Raw genomic sequence first — 26,112 nt, forward strand, 5'->3', positions numbered from 1 at the left:
TCCAAATATATGATATCAAAATTATTTTATGCATCCAGTTCCTTTGTAACCACATCATAATATCCTATCAAATTTGTCAAACAAGACTTTCCCTTAACAAACCCATGCTGTATCTGAATTATTGCTGCAGTCTTGTCTAGATGATCCTGCAATGCATCTTTAACCAGAGGCTCCATTATTTTACCCGGAACAGAAGTTAAACTAACGGGTCTGTAATTACTCGTGTCACCCTTCGATCCCCCCCCCCTTGTGAATTGGGGATACATTTGCACATCTCCAGTCCGTGGGGACCTCCCCTAAGTCCAAGGATACTCTCATAATTATGGCTAAGGGTTTGCTTAGTTGCTTTGCCGCCTCCTTTAATATAACTGGATAGATACCATCCACCCCAGGTGCCTTTCTTATGTTTAACTTCAACAATTTCTCCTCCACTTTGCTCTCAGTTATTACAAAATCATTAAGCACTCTGCTACAATTTTTCAAATCTTAATAACTCCTCATGTGTGAATGTAGATGCAAAATACTCATTCAGTTTGTTTGCTATCTGAGCAGAATCATCAACAGTCGAGCCATCGATATCAAGTGGACCAATCAGATTCATCCCCTTCCTTTTAGAGTTTATATGAGTAAAGAAATCCTTGCTATTTTTCTTAGCATCCTTTGCCAAAGATTTCTCCTAATCTGCCTTCGCCTGCCTAACCTCCTTTGTGACCTGATTACAGACTAGCTTATATCTGCCACAGGCTTCTGAGTCGCTTGATAATTTATATGCATCCCATGCATTTTTCTTCTCTGTCACGAGTCTCTAGTTCATTTGATAGCCATTTAGGCCTAAACCTTGAACAATATTTCTTAATAGGTATGAAACTTTTAGTAGCTTCCACGAATAATTCCTTGAATGCTTGACGGCGAAAGCACGCTGTACATCACTCCACTGTTCCATGGTGACAAAATGGCATGTGGATACATATGTCGGGAAATACAGTCCGCTCACCAAACTGGTACCTAGGAAATCATTTTTTAAATCGTCTGTTTTTTAAAAATGTCTCACCCTGTAGTAACTAAATTAAGTGCCAATTTTCTGAGAGATTTTCCAGACTCAAGGCCGATCGCAGGGTTCAAGAACCCGGCGATGAAGAATTAATGTTTAGGCTACTAACCGGGTCCCTTTTATTGACTTTGAAGTTTTTTTTCCATTGAGGACCCTGATATGGTTCACCCGCCGCGAACTCTTTCCCCAGGAGTGGCCCTTCTCGAACTTGTCAACAATTCACTGTGGATATTTTGTAAACTTATTCTAGAAGAGATGCCCTATCCCTTCATTTGCTGACCTCAATGAGCCAACTAACACAGTTCTAGAACACAGATTCTCAACTGCATACATATTAAGAACTCAAAAATAAAATGATGGGAGTAAAATGTGAAACACGAAGGAAAGCGTCTGATATGGTTATGAGAAAAAAGAAAATTTGTGGCGCAGCAATAACGCTTTACAATCGCTCTATATTAGTGCGCATCGGTTATAAAATATTCAATTCTGAAAAACAGCAAAAGGAATGGAAATCCACTAAATCATGTAAAGGATGTTTGCTACTTCCTTGTTCACAAATAACAAACATCTACAAAGAGTAGAAGTAGTAGAATTTTAGGAGTATTGTGGAAGTTGATAGGTTAAATAAATTTAAGGAGGAACTGGACAGGCATTTGGAGGGAATGGTGTGATTTTTTTTTGGCTGATGCTGCATAAGCTCATAAAGCACTGCATAAAGCACTTGCTATATGCTTGATGCTGCATAAAGCACTTGCTTTCTTGCATCACATGCCACTACTACTACTACTACTACTACTACTACTACTAAAGCCATATTGCTCCACGTATATTGTCTGTAAACGTGTGTTCTGAGGTCGATTTTCTGTTTGCTGGACGAAAAACCCGAAGTGATCTTTATCGTTCAAAGATTATATGTGTATATATATTACTCAGTTCAGTCAAAATACACCTATAGGTTACATACCGTAATTGATACGATTTGCATATATATTAGCATTACTTAAAGATGATCCAAAATTTTCTAACTTTCACGTTTGTTTCAATGGTATTTGGTGTGGATTATGGTAAGTGCATTTTCTTTTTTTATTCGAATAAGTGAAACATAAATAATTTAGAAGTCGGGATAAAACTTAAATAATTCAGAAGTCGGAATAAAACTTAAATAATTTAGAAGTCGGAATGAAAATTTTATGTCAAATGCACGATGCAATTATCACCATAACATTTAATAAACTGAATAACTGTCACTTTCTTAAAAACGTATTGTACTTGTTTGCATATGTTTTCTGCTGTCTTTTCTTTTTGTAGACATAAGATACATGCGGTGTTAGGTGGATCGGAAAACTGCTAGCTTGTGGGGGATACACGGACTAATAGGTTAATAGTAGCCGCAGCCAGAGGTGGAAGTGATTTTTGCACTGCTTCTATTGCAGTGTTTCTCAATGTGTGGTCCGTGAGTTGGTTATAGGTAGTATTCGTAAAGAATTTTTATGTTTTCACAAAACTAGTGTGCGAGAGTAACTGTTAAAATTTGTAGTGATTATTTGATTGCATATGTTGGGTGAGTTTTTTTTAATATATTTTTGATTATATTTAATTCGTAATATTTTGTTTCAGGTTGGAATTATTTATTTTAGGAATTTAATATCAGCCCTACACTCAGTATAGTATACTGAACAATATGGATAAGTGGCTAAAAACAGAATTTTGAAACGCCAATCCAATACTAGTTTTTTCATAGACGTAAAGAAACCCTACCCGATGGTCCGCTATAAGTAAAGAATTCTTGAAGTGGTCCGTGAATGATAAAAGGTTGAGAAGCACTGTATTATTGGAATGAGCAGCAGCCTGGAAAGCAAGGTGCTGAGGTTTCAAAAACTGCTGGGAGTCATCATGGAACAAGTAAAATACGATGAGTGGACAGAAATTATGGGATACCTACCTAGTAACGAGTAGGCCCACCTTTAAAAGGGATAAGGGCAGTCACACGGCAAGGCATTGAGTCCACTAGTTCACGAAAGCATTCCACTAGTATTTCCATCCATGCTTGCTGCACCGCTGTCCATAATTCCGTCTCATTCCTGGGTGGAGGATCCAAAGCTCGAACGGATCTTTCCACAGGATCCCAAAGATGCTTTACAGGTTTCATGTCCAGTGAACAGAGAGGCCATTCCATGGTGGTAAAATCTACGGAATGCTCTTCGAACCATGTTCTAGTCACCAAGGCTCTGTGAGGAGGAGCGTTGTCTTGTCCTGGAAGAGTCCATTACCCTGTGGGTGCACGATGACCATGAAGGGATGCAGATGATCTGCAAGGATGGACACGTAACCTGTACCATCCAGAGATGCGTCTACACGTACCAGAGGTCCCAACGTGTGCCAGTTGAACATGCCCCAGACCCTTACAGACCGTCTAGTCCGAACTGTTCTTTGTTGACACGACGGGTGCATAGCTTCGTGCGGTTTCCACCAGATACGCACCCTCCCGTCCGCTCGAAATAACTGGAAATGGGACTCATCGGACCAGGAGACCCGTCTCCGATCATCCTAGGTCCAGTGCCAATGTTCTTTCGCCCAGTTGAGACGTAGAGTCGTGGTGTTACCAATGGGACTGTGGTGGGTCGGCGGCTCCCATAACCTATCAAGGCTAATGATCGCCTGAGGTTCTTGGTGCAGACGTTCCAGGCATCTCCCTCGTTGGAGTCGGCGGTGATTTGTGCCACTGTCGCTCTCCGGTTGGCTGAAAAAATGCGAGACAGACTTCGACAGCCACGTTCATCCGCCCACAGCGCTGTTCACGACGAGATGTTATTCCGGAAATGGAGTATTCCCGATACACTCTTGATAATGTCGAACAGAGATAGTGCAATTTCTGTATCACTTCCGCGATACAGTGATCCATGCGTCGGGCACTACCCACTATCATCCCTCTTTCAAAGTCGGTTAATTCACGTTTATTCATACTACCATCGAATTACTGTCTACTCGAATACAGTGATGCAGTGTACCTATAAACCTGCCACGAGGCGAGTTCGTCCAGTAGCGACAGGGGTGACAGTGTTGCGTTGCCCAAGAACCAGGTATCTCATGAATTCTATCCTTTCAGTATACATGGGTTGGGGCAACTAAGAGTAAGAACAGGTATGGGCATAGCTACAGTGTTTTGCACTGGGGGCGGATCCTTCTGGTGTCACTCCCAAAATAATATTATCAACTTGAAAAAAAAGTCAAAACTTATTGATTTTTAAGAAATCGCAGAAAACTAAGGAACGTTAAAAATTCAGTGAATAAAGTATAGTGTATTTACATAGTATTTATTTATATTGGTGTAAATACACCATAGTTTACTCATAAGTAGTGGCATGTGATGCAAGAAAGCAAGTGTATGAGCTTATGCAGTATCAGCCAAAAAAAAAAAAAAAAAAATCACACCATTCCCTCCGAATGCCTGTCCAGTTCTTCCTTAAATTTATTTAATTTATCAACTTCCACAACGACAGATGGAAGTTTGTTCCAGCAATTAACCACACGCTGTCTAAAGGCAAATTTCCGCACATCTATTCTGCATCTGTCTTTTCTTAATTTGAATTTATGCCCTCTTAGGTTCGCAATCTGAACAAGTGGAAGGAGCCCATCAGAACTCAGCGTGCTCAACCTATTCGAGGCCTTATACACCTCAATCAGATCACTGCGCAGGTGCCTAGTCTCCAGCCACTGCCATTTGCAGAACTTAAGCCTCTCTTGGTAAGAGGGTCCCTTCATTCGACTCACCAATCTTGTTGTCTTTCTCTGTACACGCTCAAGCAAATCTACATCCTTCCTAAAATCAGGCCTCCAGACCAGTACACATTACTCAAGGCGTGGCCTGACCAGTGCCTTATACAGAGGGACAATCACCTCCTTTTCCCTGCTAGAAAAATTCCTATATATCATTGACAAAACCCCATGATCTGCCCTGGCAGCTGGTCTGCATTGCTCAGAAAATTTCATATCTAACTGCACAATTACTCCCAGGTCCTTTTTCATTTTCTACCATCTTAAGTGTAGTACCACACAGTTGGTACGTTTCTCTGGGTTTACTTCTACCCATATGCAGTACTTTGCATTTGTCAAGGTTAAACTTCAGTTGCCACTTCTTAGCCCATCTGCCCAAAGTATCTAGATCCTGTTGCAGTAGCACACTGCCATTACTGTCATTAACAACCCTGCCAACCTTTGTATCATTTGCAAACTTCGACACTAAGCCTGATATACCTTCATCAATATCATTGATAAATATACAAAATAACAGAGGACCCAACACCGAACTCTGTGGACCTCCACTAATAACATTAGTCCACGAAGAGCAGCATCCATTAATTACCACCCTCTATATTCTCCCACTCCACCATCCTTTTATCCATTTTAGCAACTTACCCTTAATACCATTCTGCTCCAATTTGTACAATAGTCTTCCATGCGCAACAGTGTCAAAAGCTTTCCTGAAATCCAAATATATGATATCAAAATTATTTTTTGCATCTAGTTCCTTTGTAACAACATCATTTCCTATCAAATTTTTCAGACAAGACTTTCCCTTAACAAGCCCATGCTGTGTCTGAATTATTGCTGGTCTTGTCTAGATGATCCTGCAATGCATCTTTAACTAGTGACTCCATTATTTTACCCGGAACAGAAGTTAAACTAACTGGTCTGTAATTACTCGTGTCACCCTTCGAGCCCCCCCCCCCTTGTGAATTGGGGATACATTTGCACATCTCCAGTCCGTGGGGATCTCCCCTGAGTCCAAGGATGCTCTCATAATTATGGCTAAGGGTCTGCTTAGTTGCTTTGCCGCCTCCTTTAATATAACTGGATAGATCCCATCCACCCCAGGTGCCTTTCTTATGTTTAACTTCAACAATTTCCCCTCCACTTTGCTCTCAGTTATTACAAAATCATTAAGCATCCTGCTACAATTTGATAACCTTCTCCCATTTTCAAACCTTAATAACTCCTCATGTGTGAATGTAGATGCAAAATACTCATTCAGTTTGTTTGCTATCTGAGCACGATCATCAACAGCCGAACCATCGATATCAAGTGGACCAATCAGATTCATCCCCTTCTTTTTAGCGTTTATATAAGTAAAGAAATCCTTGCTATTTTTCTTAGCATCTTTTGCCAAAGATTTCTCATAATCTGTCTTCGCCTGCCTAACCTCCTTTGTGACCTGATTACAGACTAGCTTATATCTGCCATAGGCTTCTGAGTCACTTGATAATTTATATGCACCCCATGCATTTTTCTTCTCTGTCACGAGTCTCATTAGTTCATTTGATAACCATTTAGACCTAAACCTTGAACAATATTTCTTAATAGGTATGAAACTTTTAGTAGTGTCCACGATTAATTCCTTGAATGCTTCCTACTTAGAATTCACTGTTTGTAACATCGTCAGTTTATCCCACTGTACAGAATTTAAAAACTGTCTGAGACAACTGTACTCAACTTTACGGAAGCAAAAACCCTTTCCTTTACCCCTGATGGTAATTATATCTTTAAGTAAATCCCACATCAGTACACCGTGATCACTGCCACCTAGTGGTTCCTTTATCTGCAAATTCTTAATACATAAATGATCACTGCTGATAACCAGATCAAGAGTATTACCCTCTCTGTTTGCCTCTCGAACATGCTGCTGCAGAAAACAATCATCCAATAAATCCCCAAAAGTCTTACTAGTGTGTGTGACCAACCCACAAGTTCCAGTCAATATCTGGGAAGTTAAAATCCCCCATTATAAGACATTCTGATTTACTAGCCCACTCCATTTCTCTGTATAATTGTTCATTGTACTCATTCGAGTCATTAGGCGTATAACACACTCCTACTCTTATTTTTGGTTTCGCAGTGCTTATGTCACGCCAAACTGACTCAACAGTGCACTGTTCGTCTATATCAACTGGATGCACTTCTTTTTATTTTATATTTTTCTTAATTAACAGCATAACACCTCCTCCCTTCCTATCCTGTCTATCCTTTCTGACACATTGTACTCCCCAAATTCCAATTGTGTTCCTAATATCTGTGTGACATCATGTCTCTGCTATCCCAACAATATCGGCCTTTGATGTCTTGACCAACACTTCAAATTCATTGAAGTGTTGGTATACATGCAAGTATACATGTACCTAGTCTTATTATTAGTTACCCTAACACATCCCATATACCCACCTTTTTCACGATGACTGCCATCAGTCCCTGAAACCCCCAACACCCCTCGCTCCACGCCGCTGCTTATTCTTATAGAAGTAGTGCAAGAATCACCTTCACCTCTGCGAGCAGCTACGTTTAACCTTTTAGTCTGTGAATCCCCCAAGCTAGCAGTTTTCCGACCCACCTAACACTGCCTCGATAGCATCAGCAAATATTCTTGCACCCTTTCTATTTAAGTATATCCCATCCCCTGTAAAAGCAGTCTCTCCTGTTAACAAGCAAAGACCACGCTGAAAAAAATTCTACCCCTTGAGCCTTGCACATTCCCTCCAGGGCCGAATTGATTGACAAGGCTCTCATCGTGTATTCCCTCCTATCGTGTCTGGGTAGAATTGCAGACACTTTCAAATTTAACTCTAACTCGCGACTTTTTTGCAACATTGACCTCTACTTGTTAAGTAAATCTGCAGATCTCCTACTCTTAATGTCATTGGTGCCAACATGTACAACAATATCACCCTTTGTGCCCTTAAAAGATGATATATGCTTTACAACGTCATCAACATTTGCCCCTGACAGACATACTCTGGTCCTGTTCCATCTATCCTTTTTACACAATATATTCCCCGTCTCCCTGACAATAGAGTCACCAACAATAACTAGTTCCTTTGAGACCAGCGCATTCTGCGTTGGAGATTGCCGCTGTGTTGCCTGATGCCCAGGAGTGAGCTCTGGCTTTGAGTTGGGCAGCTGAGAGCTTGAAGGGCCCCTCATATTAATTTCTTCGAGGGCATCTACCCTACATCACAAGCTCTCATAGACGCCCAGTAGAACGCTGAGTTGATGCCTAATTTCTAGACACTCTCTGCACCTGGCTAGATCATGTTCTGTTCCAGAGAGTTCGGCAAACATTTCACAAGTTGCAATTTTTTTTAGGCTGTGATGTGTTGGAGAATTGCCCTCCTCAGTTCTCCCCCCGAGTCACAACACTCCTGCCGATTTGTGCCCTTTGCTTTGCTGCTCTAGTCTGGGGCATGATATTTTAAATTAATAAGATAAATAAATTTAATTAATTAATTGTCAATACTACGCTATCTAATAGAATCCTAAATGCAGTGATGCGTATTACGCTATATAATTATACGTTTGAGCTGCCTAGTTACCACAATTAAAAACTTGAATTCCCTACTACTCTGTACAAAAACAATGGCTGCAAGATTCGAACAAAATAACGGTTTTACGTATATTAAGTAGTAATCTACAAAAACTCTTTATCTAAATTTAAAATAAAAATAACCAGCGTAACAATAACTGTAAGACTACGTATAAAGTACAATATAAAATAACAATTAGGTAAATAAAAAGGAAAACATTTATCGCTTTTTAGGAGCCTGTAATTCACAGCTGTAATTTTACACCTGTAGTGTAAAGGTCGTTTGAATTTATCTCATATTCTGACTAAATATTTACTAATAACTACTGTTATTAGTACATACAGTAGTCTCCTCTATTAGAGAAGCGTTGTTTATTCGAAGTAGTGCAATACCTGGTATCTTTGTGAAGGTAGCCACCTGACGGGATACCTGGTATCTCGTTGTGAAGGTAGCCACAATATGAGATAAAATCGAACGATTCCTTTACACTCATATAGTTAAACTTATGGGTAAACTATGGTATATTTATACCAATATTATATAGTGAAATTCAACCCATAACATATTATGCCTTGCGCATTTAGTCTTCAAAATAGTATTTAATATAATAACAAAATGTGAAAAAGAGATACAAACTGTGTAAATCAATAACAGAAGAGATCTATAGTTTCCATTTTCGTGTCTTCATTTCGGCCAATTTATCGATAACCTCATCAAAACTAATTTTACTGGCATATTCATTTTCAATAGATAATATAGCTAGATTTGATAATCTAGTCTGATTGATGAGCGGAAGTAATTTTAATTTGGAGAAAGCTTTTTTCGCAAGAAGCTCTAGGTACACATACTGTTAAAAAGAACCTTAAACATAATATTAAATTTGATAGAGATTCAGAAAAATTCCTAATTTGATAGAGATTCAGAAAAAAGCTGTAATCATTTATGATTACAGCTTTTTTGTACAACTGCATACATATTAAGAATTCAAAAACGTAAAACGATGGGGGTAAAATATGAAAAACGAAGGAAAGCGTTCGCGTCTGATACGGTTATGAGAAAAAATAAAATTTGTGGCTCAGCTTACAATAGCTCTGTATTTAGTGCGCATCAGTTATCAAATATTCAATTCTGAAAAAAAGATATTGCAAGAGGAATTGAAATACAGTGAGTCGTAATTATGATCCCCCAATGTTTCCTACTTCCTTGTTCCAAAATAAGAGAAACAGCTGCGAATTAAAACAAGGAAGTGATCTTTATCATTCAAAGATTATTGCGTATATATAGTACTCAGTTCAGTGAAAATACACCTATAGGTTACATACAATAATCGGTAAACGTACGATTTACATATAGATTAGCATTACTGAAAGATGATCCAAATTTTTCTAACTTTCACGTTTGTTTCAATAGTATTTGGTGTGGATTACGGTAAGTGCATTTTTCTTATTATACGAATAAGTGAACTTAAACTATGATCATTTAGAAGTTGTATGAAAATTTTGTCAAATGCATGACGCAGTTATCACAATAGCATTTAATACATTTATTAAATGTTATTTAATCAATTAAATAACTGTCACTTTCTTAAAAACGTATTGTACTTGTTTGCATATTTTCTGCTGTCTTGTCTTTTTTGTAGACAGGATACATTAAGAGGTTTAATCCATTCAGCTCTCAACGGTAGAGGAGGCTTGAATTGGCTTATTCTTTTTTTTTTTTTATGAAGGGAGTCGTGATTTAAAAATTTTGAGAAATGCTGTCCTTGTGGCCTGTATCTCAGTTGCAATTTCAGATCCTTGTTAGCGACAACCAGTTTCCAGAGCATAGAGAAATGATCACCATCACGCACAACGGTGTACAATTCTTTTTTGGTTAAAAGAAGAAAAACGTGTTTTAAACATTTGAAATGGCCTCATCAATAACGCTTCTCTGCGTTATGTTTTTTAGTCGACCATCTGGAGTCGCTGTTGTCTCTCCAGTGATGGTGACGGCGTTCAGAATTAAGCTCTTTAGAAACAACTATACGAGTATTTGGCCTGTAGTCAACATCAAGTAGTAGGGTATTCTGTTGTCTGATGACTGAGCCAACTACAGAGTGTCATATAAGTCTGGAATCATAGGTAAAAATAACTAATTCATATATTTTCATCTTTGCAGCTCCAAGATGCCTTTGAGTAAGGAAGAACGAGTTCAGATAATAATTCTTAAGATTATAATAATTCTTATATAATAATTCTTAGCAATTCTTAATTCTTAAACTCAGAATTTAATAGACTGCATCCAGACAGCGAGCCAATAACACAGAGATGTGTAAGCAAACTTGTTGCAAAGTTTAGGAAAACAGGATTGATAGAGAAGGATTTTGAAAACGCCGTGTTTTCTAGGCGTACAGATGCCCACTCTCTTAATGAACGCATAGAGACTTACTGTATAATTAACTCTTTTTTTTTTTTTTTTTTTTGCTGGCGCTCAGTAGAATGTTTTTTTTTTTTTTTTTTTTTTCCCACTGAGTGCTGGATGATTTATTATTATTATTATTATTATCTTTTTTATTTTATTATTTTTATTATTTTGTTGTCTTCTAGGTGTGGACAGCCTGGAAGCAGGGGGGAGTTGACACCCACCAGTATTGCACTACTCTGGTGAGTGCGGTGAATTTGTGCACAATGCATGGACAGTAAAGTAGACTCAGGTCCGGCTCCTCGCTCCAGAGACGGTCATCATGAAGCAGATACTCAGGTGGTGTCTGTTCCCTGGTGGCAAAGTGGCCTTTTTTTTTTTTTTCACACATACACACTTACACAAACATAGACAATGCACTGCAGGCCGATTTGTAAAGGTTTCTACTTGCATACAGAGGATACTGATGGAGATGGACATCTGCCCGGGTGCCACCTTAGACAGAAACTTATACATACTTCGAGAAAGGCCATCAGTGATGACACAGTCACTGCCATCCTCGCTCATTTATGCAAAAGTCCCAAAAAGTCTCTTCGAAGATTGTCCTCCGAGACAAGAGTATGGAAAAGCAGCATTCACCTCATCCTTAAGGGCTCACAAATGGCTTCCATACAAACTTCAGATCTTGCAGAAATTAAGGTGGAATTTTGTGAATGGGCTAGAGAACAATATTCTCAAAATTAAAATTTCCCGTCCACAATTCTATTTAGTGATGAGGTTGTTTTTTATGGAAACGGTAAATGGACAGAACACTCGCTACTGGTCTCAAATTAACCCTCACTGGTTTTCTCCTTCGAGGGAACAAGGTACTACTCACGTAATGGTATGGTGTGGCATATGGAGAGACCACATTATAGGCCTCTTATTTTTTTTTTCAAGGAAATGTCACTACAGACGCCTATTTACGTATGCTTAACGAGGAAACATTTCCCAGGCTCCTGAACGAAGGTTGAGATTTTTCGACATGGTTCCAGAAAAATGATGCTCCTGCACATTACAGCATCCATGTAAGAGAGCTTCTAAACCAAGTTTCCTGGTAATGGGATATGTATATGTGTATACGCATGTGTTCCCTGTCTATGGTGGCTCCTAGGAATATATGCCTATCTGCACCTAATGTCTCTGTGAAGAAATATAGAATCTGTAAAACGGGCTTGACGTAATGTTAATGTGTTTGTGCATGTGTTAATGCATGTACTGTATGGTCAGGTCGCTTTGCCACCAGGGAACAGCTAACAACTGGACAGCTGATTCCTTGTGCCCGTCTATCGGCACTTGGAGTCGGGCTTGTACCACTAATTGTGCTGTAGTGCACAAAATCCTACGTCCATGGGTATGCCATGTCAGTCGATGCAGAGGTGGGCTGACCATAAGCCTTACCGGGGAAACCCTGGTGGGCGGAGGCTGGAAGTCGATGTGATTTTGACTATACAGTAATCAATATGGCTATAAACACTAGTATGAGGCCGCTTCAAGTTTTCCCTGGTAAGAATTTTTGACCCAGTCCGCCTCTGAGTGGATGCCAGCAATCCCAAGCCAAACTATTATATTAGGGTCAACCGGTAATTTCTTACATATACCCATATTTGAGTCTGTAAATTGCGTGTGCTCTCTAGTCGATTTGTCTGTTTTGTTGGACGAAAAAAAACTCCAGTTTCTGAGGGAAAAACCTTGCTATCTACGCCTGAGACCGACTAACTCAACCACGAAGTGAAAAGAGCCTATTAAAGTTCCTTGCCTCATCGACGGGATTCGAACCCGGGACTTTTCCACCCGGTGTGGGGAGGACGGTGACGATACCATTGTGCTACACGCGCATACCCTCGTAATTCGAGGACATCGAAGGCCTGTGGAATGTCCAGCGAGAAGCCTGGATCTCACATCGCTAGATTTTGTCTCTGCGGGTCACTTCAAGGTGCTGGTGTACGTGGAGAAATTCAGAACGTTGAACATTTGCGGTAGCGCGTTATTGACGCATGCAACACCATTCTATTTAGTGATGAGGTTGTTTACTCCTGACTTTATTCACCGTGTGCTTGCTGACTGGGTACCTCTTCTGGATTTGTGTATTAAGAACAATGGTGGACACATTGAGCACGTTCTGTGGATAAAAGTGTATTATGTATTGCCACTTTTATTTTTCCCTATTCACTTATGATTCCAGACTTAGGAGATACCTTGCAGTTTCGAAACCGGTCACAGCAGTGTCTTTAGTTTTAATGGATAACGGCTTTCCAATCAATAACTTTGAGAAATAGTATCAATGTAAGAGATTTCTGTGATGAATATAAATGCGAGTAACTTGTATTCGTTTCTTCTACAGTCAGTGGTGAAATTTTTAAAACACAGGTTGCACATAGCAAGTAATACGTTACCAGCTATATATAGCTGTAGAATAATACTAATTTACTATTACTAATAATACTATTACTAGTATAACACGTTCAGAATTTTTTTTCTGCAGAAAAAGAAGTAGCTTTGCTTCCTAATGCTAGCCAAGGTGCGGAAAATGGACTCAAGTCAATCGTATCCCAATTTAACGACGCGACTGGATGGGGAAGTGAAACACACCGAATGATAACCACTATATCTTTAGTCGACAGGACATTCTTTCTTCAACGTACTTTAAAGAAAGAGCTGATGCTAAACATTATGGAGAGAATGCTTACCGAAGCATTACTGAAGTAAGTTAGCAAATGAAGTTTGCCATTAATTTCATTCAAATAACATTATTTGAATACAGTTATATAATTCAGTTCATACACTAATCTTCCAGATTTTTTTTTTTTTTTTTAATATGAGGTTAAATAGTGCAATTGATTTCAGCAATCAATTCGCTTTAAAAACGAAATACATAGCTACTCTATTATTAAATACTGCACTGTGAACTGATATTGAACATCTGAAAAAAATTAATGATTTTATACGTTGCAAATATGTAGTAACAGTGCTACTGTCTATGAAATATATACAAACAGAAAGAAACGTGTTTGGAAATTATTAATGGAACATAATGCATAAATCCAGTCAGCCTATTTCCGCTCTGCTCTTGTGCGGTCGACTACCCTCGGAGAAATATTCAAAAATGGGGGATTTTTGAATGTCGAATTTTTGATGCTCTATTTCGGAGATCGCCAATCTTTATATTACCAAGTGCGCGTCGGAATTTTTTACATTCATCGCAGGTACACCCTAAAATACATAATATGCCCATTGTATGAGTAGGTTTATCTATTTATAATTTCGGTAAAAGTTTCAATGAAATGGTTGAAACTGCATTTCACTTATCTTTTAAAAGACAGGATCATAATTTGACACTGCAGTTCTTAAATAGTCCCTAAGATTGTCATTGGAAAGGCAAGATCTATACTTTGTTTTCACAATTTGCATTGTCGAGAACGTTGATTTTCACAGATAAGTTGATCCAAAATAGGACTTAATTTTCAATGCGGAATTTTTAAAAAGTGGAAATTGTGTGTGCTTTACAAGTTACAGAATTTTTTATCTACATGGGAAGCCTTGAGGGATGTGTTGTTTTGTAGTTCCAAAATTTCTAATTCTAACTCTTCAACATTAGCTTCGTAAATTTTATTAATACCTCTGGCAACGACACTAATTTCATGAATATTAAATGGATTTCATAAAAAATATGATGGACTCGATTTCACTAAACTATGGTAATCTTACATTAACATCTTCATCATTCAGTTTTTGTATATGTCCAATGCATTTTTTGGAGCCACCTTACTTCAGTATATGTTATCAAATCAAAATACTCGGCATTATCATCCTCCAAAAGCTGTTTGAAAAGTAACAATGGAGCAGCTCGTATAGAATTTACTATTTTTGTCACAGGATCCAAGACATGTTTGAATGGAAGAACTTTGGCGCAGAGAACTTCTTGGTGTATAACAAAGTGATATGAATTTTCTTCAATGGTAGAATTGTTAACGTTTCCTCTTTGGCCGTGTAGTCTCCTGAAAAACTGAGGAGTTACCAAGATTGCCAACATGAATTCCTACATGCACTTTTATCCCACTTCCAGTGATCTTATCGTACTGTACAGGTAAAAACACCGTTGCAACTAAGGTGGCACATTTTTTTGGGCAGTACGTACGCCTACATACATTCCTAACACAGCGTCGCGTGCGCACTGAAGAGGATTGACGAGAGTATATGCGCCCGTGGGCGAGGGGATGGCAACCCCTGCTCTGTTTAATATAATATAATTTAAGATGCAAGACAATTAATACAAATTTAGCGGCGCACCCACTTCCTTTATAGTATCAAGACCGAATTGTGCACAACTTGACCACTATTGTGAAACAAAAAGAAATTAAAATAGACCGACCATTGCGCCCCATCTCGTCGAAAGCCACAAGGCAAACAGTGGAGTGCATTTCAAACGTTAAACAAATCAGTACATCGCCGACTTGACAGACAAACCAATTAGCCCACCAATGCAAAAGATTTGCATGCGTGACTTATAGCATGCAATTTTTTCATATGAATAGTACATAATAACGGTAAATATGTTTATTTGTTTTCCAGTAATGAAACCAATCCTCTGTCAGCTGGACAAGTTGCATTGTACGTAAACGGACTGATAGCTGGACATGACAATCCCTACAACTTCCGTGAAACGTTCAATGTCGTGAAAGAGCTACAAGACAGACGTTACTATTTATCTGACTATTCCTACAGCTTGATAGCTTTGGCACTGTGCAATGCCGGAATGAAACTGGAGCCGGAAAGAATTCAACGTGTAGAATCTATAGCAAACGGCGTGAATCGGACAGCATTTTTAGGTAGGTAAGAAAATTAAATCTCCTCTGTTTTGTAGCACATACAGTGCTTAAATAAATTTATACTTTGGTATGATAAAATTTACCAGGGTTCAAATCAAAGACAATCCTGATTACGCGTCCACTTTACTATTGGGTATCTAAATATAATAGAATGATCCTAATATGAATTAAATAGTAATTAAACAGATTAAATTATTTTCCATAACCAAAACGATATGCATGTTATAAACATCCTTCATATTCTGAGCTCTTATTTTTCTTCTTTTCGACAGATACTCCTGCAATGGCGCTAATAGCACTTGCATGTGTCGAGGTGAAGTTTCGAGATCAATATAATATTTCTTCAACAATCAATAGAAATATTGCCATCCTTACGCCAAAACAAAACCCTGATGGAAGCTTTGGTAACATATACACTTCTGGTGTAGTTATTCAGGTAAGCTGACATTTAACCTTGAGTTCAATTAGGAAATCATTCAAACAGGGATTTAGAATTGCTGCAGTTTTTAGTAATAAAGATTGAGACAAAAATCGTTACCGGTTACGTTGGAACGTTTTTCAACGTAGCTATAAATACCAGGGAATTAAAAGTAAGCCTCTTAGTTCGTAGTTTCAGTGCTAGGCGGCGAAGCAAGTTACAACTAGTTTCTTCATGTCGCTAATAGTTTCTAGTTAGTACGAGCGCAGTCGCGTTTCTGTGTAGTTTTCCGTTTACAAGATGACAGTTTCAAATGGAAGCATCTTTGAAAGCACGGTTCAAAAAATAAAATAAATAAATAAAAGTGGAAGTTTTTCAACAATTTTTATCCCATTTCAAAAGCCAAAATGGTTTCACTTTTAATCGTTATTGTGACTGAAGATGAATCCTGGATTCACCACTATGAACTGGAAAACAAACGACTGTCCAAGGAAAATCGCCATAAAACATCTTCATGTCCACAAAACTTCAAAATCCAAACATTAACCAACAAAGCAATGGTAACTCTTCTTTGCGAGTGTGAAGCTTATCCGCATTGAATTTCGAAAAAAAAAGGAATACAATAAATTCAGTCAGATGCATTGAGACGTTGGACGAATTCAAAAAAATAATTAAACGAGTAAGGACCGCAGTTCTTCAATAGGACAACGCTCGAATTCGCTGCAGCCGTGCAACACCAGAAATAATTTCGTCATCAGGATTGTTCTGCATCCTTTCTAAAGCAGATTTGGCCCCAACCTGGTTTTCTTTTCTTTTCTTTTTTTTTCCCCACTATTTTTTCTCAAAATCTAATGAACGTCGAGGCAGCAGATATGGCTCAGAGATATACTTTACGGAATACTAAAAACTTGCTAACCAGTATATGATGCATCAAATAATTAAAGTCAGCTTTTTATCTACAAGTGTACGGTTTTTTTTCAAAAGTTATCCAATAGAGACATTACTTTTCACTCCACCCTGATATTTAGCTGAGTTAAATTTGAATCACCCTTGCAATCTACAAACATTTTCAATTTCAATTAATAGTCTTCATAAAATGAAGCGTACCTTCTTAGTACCTTTACTGTGGAAAAACGCCCGCGTTTGATTCTCGTCAATGACGCGAGGAACATTTATGGACTTTTTACACTCCATGGCTAAGTTAGACGGTCCCGCGGAAACTCGGGTTTTTTCCCTGCGGCAAAACAGGCAAATCGACCAGAGAATACGCAATTTATGGACATAATACACATGGGTAGATGAGGATCGTTCTCAGGTGACCAATTTTTTCTTTCTTCTTTTTTAAGTACTGTATCATGAATACAAAAGCATCTCTGAAGTCAAGATGTTGAGAAAGTGAAAGGTAAATTTCAACTAGGGCAAATTAGTCGAAATATGAGCCGACGGAATGAAGCGAGTTCAGCACACAAGGACTAGAACCACTTACCAAAAGCAGATAAGCTTGATAAATGGGATTTTTTTTCCATTTATTAATACACACAGTTTACATACATGCATAAACATATACAAAACTTACATAGATTTCTATACAATTATATATACATTTCCATCATCCAGGGCTGTGTGCTTGTGTGTGTGTGTGTGTGTGTGTGTGTGTGTGTGTGTGTGTGTGTGTGTGTGTGTGTGTGTGTGTGTGTGTGTGTGTGTGTGTGTGTGTGTGTGTGTGTGTGTGTGTGTGTGTGTGTGTTGTGGTGTGTGTACGTGTATCATGGTGGCTCCAAGGCAGTAGCCTATCTCCACCTTTTTTCTCTGTGTTGGTGTAGAAATTCTAGGCCAGTTCGCCACCAGGGAGCAGCGAACACCTGGGCAGCTGGTGCCTGGCCCCAGGCACGATGAAACCGGCCTGGGTCTCCAATCCTATCCTATGCTTATGTGCACAAAATACCGCTCTCGGGTTGCCCAGACTTGGGAGCCAGCGGAAAAAAAAATAGTGGTTTAGTTACTCATAGTAGTACCACTACATATATTTACGTAAACATGGCACTCAATGCTTAAATTATAGTAATTTAACATTTATCACTACTTAATTAAGTTTACTCACAATAGTGCCGAGGCCAAAGAAGGCTTGGAGTGGCACCAAAACGAGTATAGCTTTTAACATAACATCATCTACATTATTTACAATACAGTATAAACATTTAGTTGTTGCCAGGGCACAACTCGGGCAAACACAACGGCAACCATCATAGCATCTTACGTTTTAAGTCTTCTCCCAAACTGAGGGATTCTTTACAAGTCCTCACCTCAGAGCCATGTACTTACGCAAAATCATAGCTGTAGTTTAATTCTAATTAGTACATGCTCGCTTCAGATGTGTCCAAGATAATATCCAAGACAGAAAAAGCAGCAAGTTCGTTTGTCTCCAGTTTTGTCCAAAACAGCAACATTGATAGTATACAGAGCCGTCGAACGCGTTTCGCCTGAAGTTCACGTTCAAGAAGTCTCTGTGAATAGAGTCCTAGTCACACCAGATCTAGAAATCGCACCCGTTGTTTTATACTGTGGTTCTAGGTTACGTGACGTGTTACAATATGGCAACTATCCCCCAAAGCCGATTTCCACATATTACTTTAGATTTTCAAGATCTATTAAGTGAATTGCCTAGCAGTTTGAGCTCTCAGCTCAATTCTCTTTAGCCAAGGTGGAGAAAATCTATAATGCCTTGAAATTAGTTTTATTTTCCACAAGTATGTTTACATTAGCCTCATTGAGATCAGGAACTGCGCATTGTAGGTCAAATCTGACCTGTGAGTATAATAGGCAATGGAAAAATACATGGTTCCACGACTCCAAGCCTCCGCATGTGCAATAAGGATCAGGTTCCAGTCCTCTTTCGAAGAGCACAGAACGGACGGAACCATGACCTGTAAGTAAATAAGATGTGGTTATAGAGGATGTAAACCACAGGAAAAATTGAATCTTTGATACAAAATCAGCTTTAGGAACAAATTTCCTAGTAACCAATCCGTGTTACTACAATTGGGATGAAAGTGAACACTTTCATCCCAACGGAGTTGCCACACCTTTACAAGTTCTTCCCAAATTCTGGTCTTTTCTATCTTTAGGTTGTTTGGTGGATCTGATGAAATCCCCAATATTTCCGTAGCAAGGTCCTTCCTCAAACGATGAGTCATTGCTCTGTATATAGTAAACAGGTCAAGGGGCATCATACCACCTAATACCTGCAAAGCATTATTAGATACTGTTCTAGGAGCACAATTGATAGCCAAAAGAACAGAGCATTGTAAGGATATCAGTTTGGTACATATTTTCACTTTGATAACATTTCTGAACCATACACTGGCGGCATAAGACACAATGGGTAAGAATATAGTATAATGAAAGGGTTTTCTTCATCAACCCCATTCTTTTTTTTAGAGATTCTAACTACTGAGTAAGTGAAATTCCTGATTTTTTCTAACAGTTTTGATGCATGCGGCAAGAATGATAATCTGTCAATCATGGGATGTCAAAAATTGTTTGGAACAACGGTGGAACAGTATTTCTGTATTCGCTAGTAAACCAATACAGAAATACTGAAAAAATCTAGTCAGCCAATGGCTAGACATTCTATAGTGGTTTCAAAAGTTAAAGACAATGAAGATGTTCTAGAAGCAAGATCAATCACAGCTATCGAAGACTGAATAACTGTAAACAAAGAATATAATGAGAAAGTTCGGCAAGATTTTTTTTTTTTTTTGGCGCATCAGCAACTTACTCCATATTGCGCCGTACACTGATTGGACAGAAATCATGGGACACCCACCTAGTAAAGGGTAGGCCGACCTTTCGCTCGGATAAGGGCAGTCACACGGCGAGGCATTGAATCCATTAGTTCACGAAAGTGTTAAACAGGTATTTCTATCCATGCTTGCTGCACCGCTGTCCATAATTCCGTCGCATTCCTTGGTGGAGGATACAAAGCTCAAACGGATCGTTCCACAGCATCCCAAAGATGCTCCACAGGGTTCATGTCCGGTGAACGAAGAGGCCATGGTGATAAAAATCTACGGAATGCTCTTCGAACCATATTCTAGTCACCACGGCTCTGTGGGGAGATGCATTGTCCTGCTGGAAGAGTCCATTGCTTTTGGGTGCACGATGACCATGAAGCGATGCAGATGGTCTACAAGGAAGGACACTTAACCTGGACCGTTCCGAGATGCATCTAAACGTACCAGAGGTCCCCGCGTGTACCAGTTGAACACTCCCCCAGACCCTTACAGACCCTCCACCCTGAACAGTTTCTTGCTGACAAGACGGGTTCATAGCTTCGCGCAGTTTCTGCCAGATACGCACCCTCCCGTCAGCTCGAAATAACTGGAAACAAGACTCATCGGACCAGGAAACCCGTCTCCAAGGTCCAGTGCCGATGTTCTTTTGCTCAGTTCAAGCGTAGAGTCCTGAGTCGTGGTGTTAGCAATGGGACTCTGGTGGGTCGGCGGCTCCCATAACCTATTGCGGCTAATGATCGCCTGATGGTCTTGGTGGAGATGTTTCTGGCACCTCCCTCGTTGAAGTCGGCGGTGATTTGTGCCACTTTCGCTCTCCGGTTGGCTGAAACAATGCGAGGTAGACGTTGACGGCCACGTTCATCCACCGCCTTTCTACACCCACAGCGCTGTCCACGATGAGATGTTATTCCGGAAATGGCATATTCCTGATACACTCTTGATACTGTCGAACGGGTCTGTACCACCTCCGCAATAGAGTGACCCATGTGTCTGGCACCCATTATCACCCCTCTTTCAAAGTCAGTTAACTAAAGACGTTTATCCATACTGACATCGAATTACTGTCTACGTGAATACAGTGATGCAGTGTACCTGCCAAGCCGTGGGTTCGTCCACTAGCGAGAGGGGTGACAGCGTCGTGTTGCCCAGGAACCAGGTATCCCATGAATTCTGTCCTTTCAGTGTATATAAATGTCTGTAAATTACGTGTGTTCTGTGGTCGATTTGCTGTTTGCTGGAAAAAAACCGGAATTTCCAGAAGAAAAAACTATGTTCCCCTCGGCCGAGACCGACTAACTAAGCCATGTTGAAAAGGACCCATACAAATTCGGGGCGTCATTTACAGGATTCGAATTCAGGTCTTTTCCGCGCGGTATGGGGAGGATGGTGATTATACCAACCGTGCTGTTCTGTAAAAAAGTAGCCAATAAAAGGTAAAACTGAGTACGATGACAAGAAGCATGGGAGAAATATTGCGTAATTAAAACGGACTAGCACATCTGTGTATAGGGACATAGGAATAATATCTGCTGGGTAAAGAGAGAAAAATGGAATATCTCTTGGTAAATCGTAGAACAGAACGTGAAGAATCAATTTGAAGATCGGGGATGCTGTGAACGTAAGTTGGAGGGAAAAAATTCCTTTTTTTTTGTGGATGTTTAGCAGCTGCACTGAAGAACGGAAGGAATACACGCTAAATAGGCAAGTTTCTGATTACTAATAGTTGTTCCAAAATTGGACCAAAAATTTTTGGACACCTTGAGCTTTAAGTAAGCAAGCATCCATCGTTGTATCAATACACAAAAAGCGTACTGACTACTATTAAGTTACCGACTGGAAATTCTAAATGGGAAGCATTCAGGGATGTAATCGTAGAAGCTACTAGGCTTTTTACATCAACTAAGAGACATTGTTTAAGGCTTAGAGCTAAATGGATGTCAGATGAACTGATGAGACTTGTGGCAGAGAACAGAAGCATAGGATATTATCAGGTGATACATGCCTGCGGTAGATATAAACTAGTCTGCAATCAAGTCACAAAAGAGATTAGGCAAGCTAAGGCAGATTACGGGAAGTCTCTGGCAAAGAATGCCAAGAAAAGCAGCAGTCTTCTTCATTTAAGTAAACATCAGAAGGCAGACTTTGAATCACATTGGTCTACTAGATATGAATGTATTAGTATTAGTATTAGTATTAGTATTAGTATTAGTAACGGCCGTATGGTGCAAGAAAGCCTATGGCTTATGCTGCACCAGCCAAAAAAAAAAAAAAAATCCGAACAAAACAATGATAAAAACAAAAAATAAATAAATAAATAAATAAATAAATAATAATAATTAATAAATAAAAAAAATAATAAAAAATAAATAAAAAGTAAATTAAACCTATCATCCTATGCGCTTCCCTTACCCTGAATGGATTAACTGTTCATCCTGATCAGGTGTGGACAAACTGAATGGGTATGTTGCATCTACCATCACACATGAAAAATTTTTTTTGGGGTGGGAATGCCATAAGTGAGTTAAATTGTGGCGGGGATCTGAATGATTTTGTGATAGCCCAGAAGAAAGTGGAGGAGAAACTGTTGATGCTAAAAGTAAAAAGAGGCGCCTAGAGTGGATGGGATCTATTCAGTTATATCAAAGGAGGAATCAAATCTTTAGCCATGAATATAGGAGAATCGCTGGATTCAGGGAAGGTTCCTATGGACTCAAGACGTGCAAATGTATCCCCAATTCAGTAAAGAGGATCAAAGGGAGACATGGATAATTACTAACCTGTCTATGTAAAACAATGGCGTCACTGGTTAAAGAAGTAACGCAGGATCAGCTAGAGAGGAATGCAGTTATACTGCAGTCACAAAATGTATTTGTTAAGGAGCGATCTTGTCTAATTAATCTGATTGGATACTATGACACAATAACAAAATAACTGGCTTAACGTCAATGTTAGCAGATGATGCAAAGGTTGGCACTGGTAAATCACAGTAATCAGAATATGTTACTACATCAATACCTAGATAAATTAGGCAGATAAGCCTGAGAAGTAGCAAATGAAGTTTAATATTGACAAATGCAAGGTACTTCATATGTGCAGCAAAAATTGCAGATTGACATACCAACTGTGTTGTACCACTCATGGTAGTTGGGAATGAAAAAGACCTGGGGGTAATTGACTCAGAGAACTTCATTATATTACCTGGGGTGCATCACCTTTGAATTTCGAAGTAATACACAATTTTTAATATTTTCGTTAATAAGGCGCATTTAGGGCTAGAGCCTCAAGCTGCGAACAAATTTAGACTATGTATATAAAGTGCTTAGCATCATAATACACAGCCATTTCTGAATAAACAGAAAATTTTTAAGGTGGCATCGTTTTAGGTTATATCTCATATTATCTCATATTGTGAGATATAACCTAAAACGATGCCACCTTAAAAATTTTCTGTTTATTCAGAAATGGCTGTGTATTATGATGCTAAGCACTTTATATACATAGTCTAAATTTGTTCGCAGCTTGAGGCTCTAGCCCTAAATGCGCCTTAGTCTAAATACATCATACACCATCAGGCATCTCTCATATTGTGGAGTTATACTTCATAACTGTTTTTGCCATCATTGCATCACTTGGGTACCTACCCACTCACTGACGAAGGGCCAAATAGCCCTGAAACAGTGCTGTCTGGGTGGTGGTACCTATCTGAGAATAAGTAACACTAGTCTTCTCCTTAGGTGAAGCGTTACTTATTCGAATTAGTGCAATATCATGGCAACTCGTTGTGAAGGTATTCACAATATGAGATATAACCTAAAACGATGCCACCTTAAAAATTTTCTGTTTATTCAGAAATGGCTGTGTATTATGATGCTAAGCACTTTATATACATAGCCTATTTTCGTTAGTTTATTGAAACATAAGATATTTCATATATTCGAAAATTTGGTGTTCAAAAAATATTTTTTCCCACATGCACCACCTTGCAAAATATCGTGCCGGCGCCCATACCTGAGGGGTAATGTTATAAAGTTCTCTGATCAGTGCAGACAGGCTGCCAGGACAGCTCATGGGGTTTTGTCAATGATATACAAGAATTTTTCCAGCAACGATAATGTTGTTTTTGTAGGGGTTTTAGAAGCATCGGCGACTAAGGCTGTTTTGTTCCGTGTATACTGTCTGTAAATTGCGTGTGGTTTGAGGTTTCCGGGATAAAAAACCATGCTACACTCGCCTGAGACTGACTAACTTAGCGACGTTGTGATAAAGGCCCATAAAAATTCCTCACATCATCGATGGGACTCGAACTTAAGTCTTTTCCACCCGGTGTTCCCACCAACTGTGCTACCCACGAGGGAAGAGCAGCAGGGATAAGGAAGTGATTATCTCATTGTATAAGGCAACGGTTAGGCCACATTTTGAGTACTGCATACAAATCTGGATGCATCACTTTAGGAAGGACGTGAATCTGTTCGAAATCCTGTTCAGCCATCTAAAGAGCCAGTATTCAATGCTGAGAAAAGCTTTCAGGTTGCTCGGTGGAGCAGAGGACCAAATCTGTGAAGCATACAGTGGGACGGGAAGTATACATTTCAAGATATACTTTTTAACAAGGTCTGGGTTTCTAATGCCAGTTAACTCCTGTTTGGCAGCCCAGAGTGCCGCATATGCTTTTGCTTTGTCAAAGTGCTCGGAGAACGTTAGTACCTCATTTAATTTTAGAGCCAGGTCTATGTGTGATTTAACCTTTCGAACTTCGCATCCGCTTACCAACATAGAGATATTGATCCTGCTCCTTTTCTTTGTAATTGTCATCTGGACAGATTTGCTTGGGTTTAAATGTAATCCAATACAGTCGAGGTAATACTCCAGTTTATTTATTGTGCTATTGGCTTGTTGATTTGTTTGCTTAATTTGCTGTAGATCTTTAGATTTAACGAAGAATTTCAGGTCATCAGCATATGTGATAAAGTTATCTTTATGGCATGCAAAAAAATGGTTCCGGAGCTGCAGCAAATAAAAGTGAGGAGGACTCCTCCCTGTGGCACTCCCTGCGAAATGGAGTAATGAGCAATAAAATCGCCATGCGCGATTATGAGGTACCTTTTCTTCAGAACGTTACATAAAATCTTCAGGAGATTGCCTTGTATTTTGAAGTAGTAAGATAGAAATTGTTCCAGAGCCGTTATCGAGATATTGTCAAAAGCTGCGGATATATCAAGGAATATAATATCGAGCTGTTCCTTACTGTTAAGAGCTTTCTGTATCCGGAAAAGGGTTTTCAAGATTTGTGACCGTTAATCTTCCAAATAAAACGGAGTGCAAGTGCAGAGAACGATGCTGGAAGCAGTGTTGGGTGAGGGCTGAGAGAAGGATTTTCTCAAAAATCTTCAAAAGGGTGCAACTTATGGCTCTGGGTCTGTAGTCTTTGGCGTTTTTTGGTTTCTGTATTTTGGGAATGGGCCTGACTATGTAGCTGTTACATATACAGGGGAGAGTGCCTTTTAGAATGATTTCATTGAAGGTGTGATGCAACACCTCGATATTTAGTTGACCGGTAGATACTGCGAAAATCCCAATTATCACAGTCCCGATAACAAGCTGCACCTGCAAACCCTTCTCTTTCTAACCATTTATTTCATTTGAGGATGGTAGTGATATCACAGCATTAATCCCATATACGGTCCACCCACAATTTCTATCATCTTATTTTCAATATTGGCCCTCTGATGAAAAAGCGTGAGAATTATTGAGAAAAACCGCTGAATTATTGGGTTATTGAGTGGGTGTGTGTGTGGGGGGGACCATTTAAGCATATTAAAAAGATTTCTTTTTTAAGACAAGAAATATTGTTCAGTCTTTTTAATATCTAATAACAGAAATTTCCTAATTCTAATAATAATATTAAATATGAAAATTAATAATAAACTAAATATTTTAATTCTATGAAAATATTTGTGGTGTACTCAAATTTTCAATAGAATACGCCTTTCTAATTCTTTTTTGTTTCTTTTTTTAATTGTAGGCCCTCATTGCTGCTAACACCGACCTCAACACCTGGAATCTACCGAAAGGGATAGAATATGTGCTATCACAACAAAACACAGATGGATCGTTTACCGATGTTTTGGCATCGTATTTTGCTCTACCTGTATTGAAAGGCAGAAGTCTTGCTAGCCTAAATTACTAAAGTAATTTAGTTCTTCAGTCTTCAGCTTTTGGACAAGATAAA

At 39.1% G+C, this 26,112-nt stretch overlaps 1 protein-coding gene across 2 annotated transcripts; it reads left to right on the plus strand.

The window, feature by feature from the left end:
• The first annotated feature begins 1,959 nt into the window (after window positions 1–1,959).
• Window positions 1,960–26,088, plus strand: LOC150086164 (uncharacterized protein CG3556-like). Of its 2 annotated transcripts, none has more exons than XM_090373752.1 (5): window positions 1,960–2,115; window positions 13,328–13,547; window positions 15,415–15,671; window positions 15,944–16,107; window positions 25,906–26,088. In XM_090373752.1, exons 1-5 carry the CDS (start codon window positions 2,058–2,060, stop codon window positions 26,068–26,070), a joined length of 864 nt encoding a protein of 287 aa, XP_090229878.1. In that variant the 5' UTR covers window positions 1,960–2,057; the 3' UTR covers window positions 26,071–26,088. The 2 variants fall into 2 exon arrangements, with proteins under 2 accessions (XP_090229878.1, XP_090229880.1); XM_090373754.1 differs by lacking the exon at window positions 1,960–2,115 and adding an exon at window positions 9,725–9,831.
• The last annotated feature ends 24 nt before the right edge of the window (window positions 26,089–26,112 follow it).

Source organism: Mastigoproctus giganteus, chromosome 5 (assembly GCF_048544385.1).
Source record: "Mastigoproctus giganteus isolate SK-2022 chromosome 5, ASM4854438v1, whole genome shotgun sequence".
Taxonomy (NCBI): Eukaryota; Metazoa; Arthropoda; class Arachnida; order Uropygi; family Thelyphonidae; genus Mastigoproctus; species Mastigoproctus giganteus.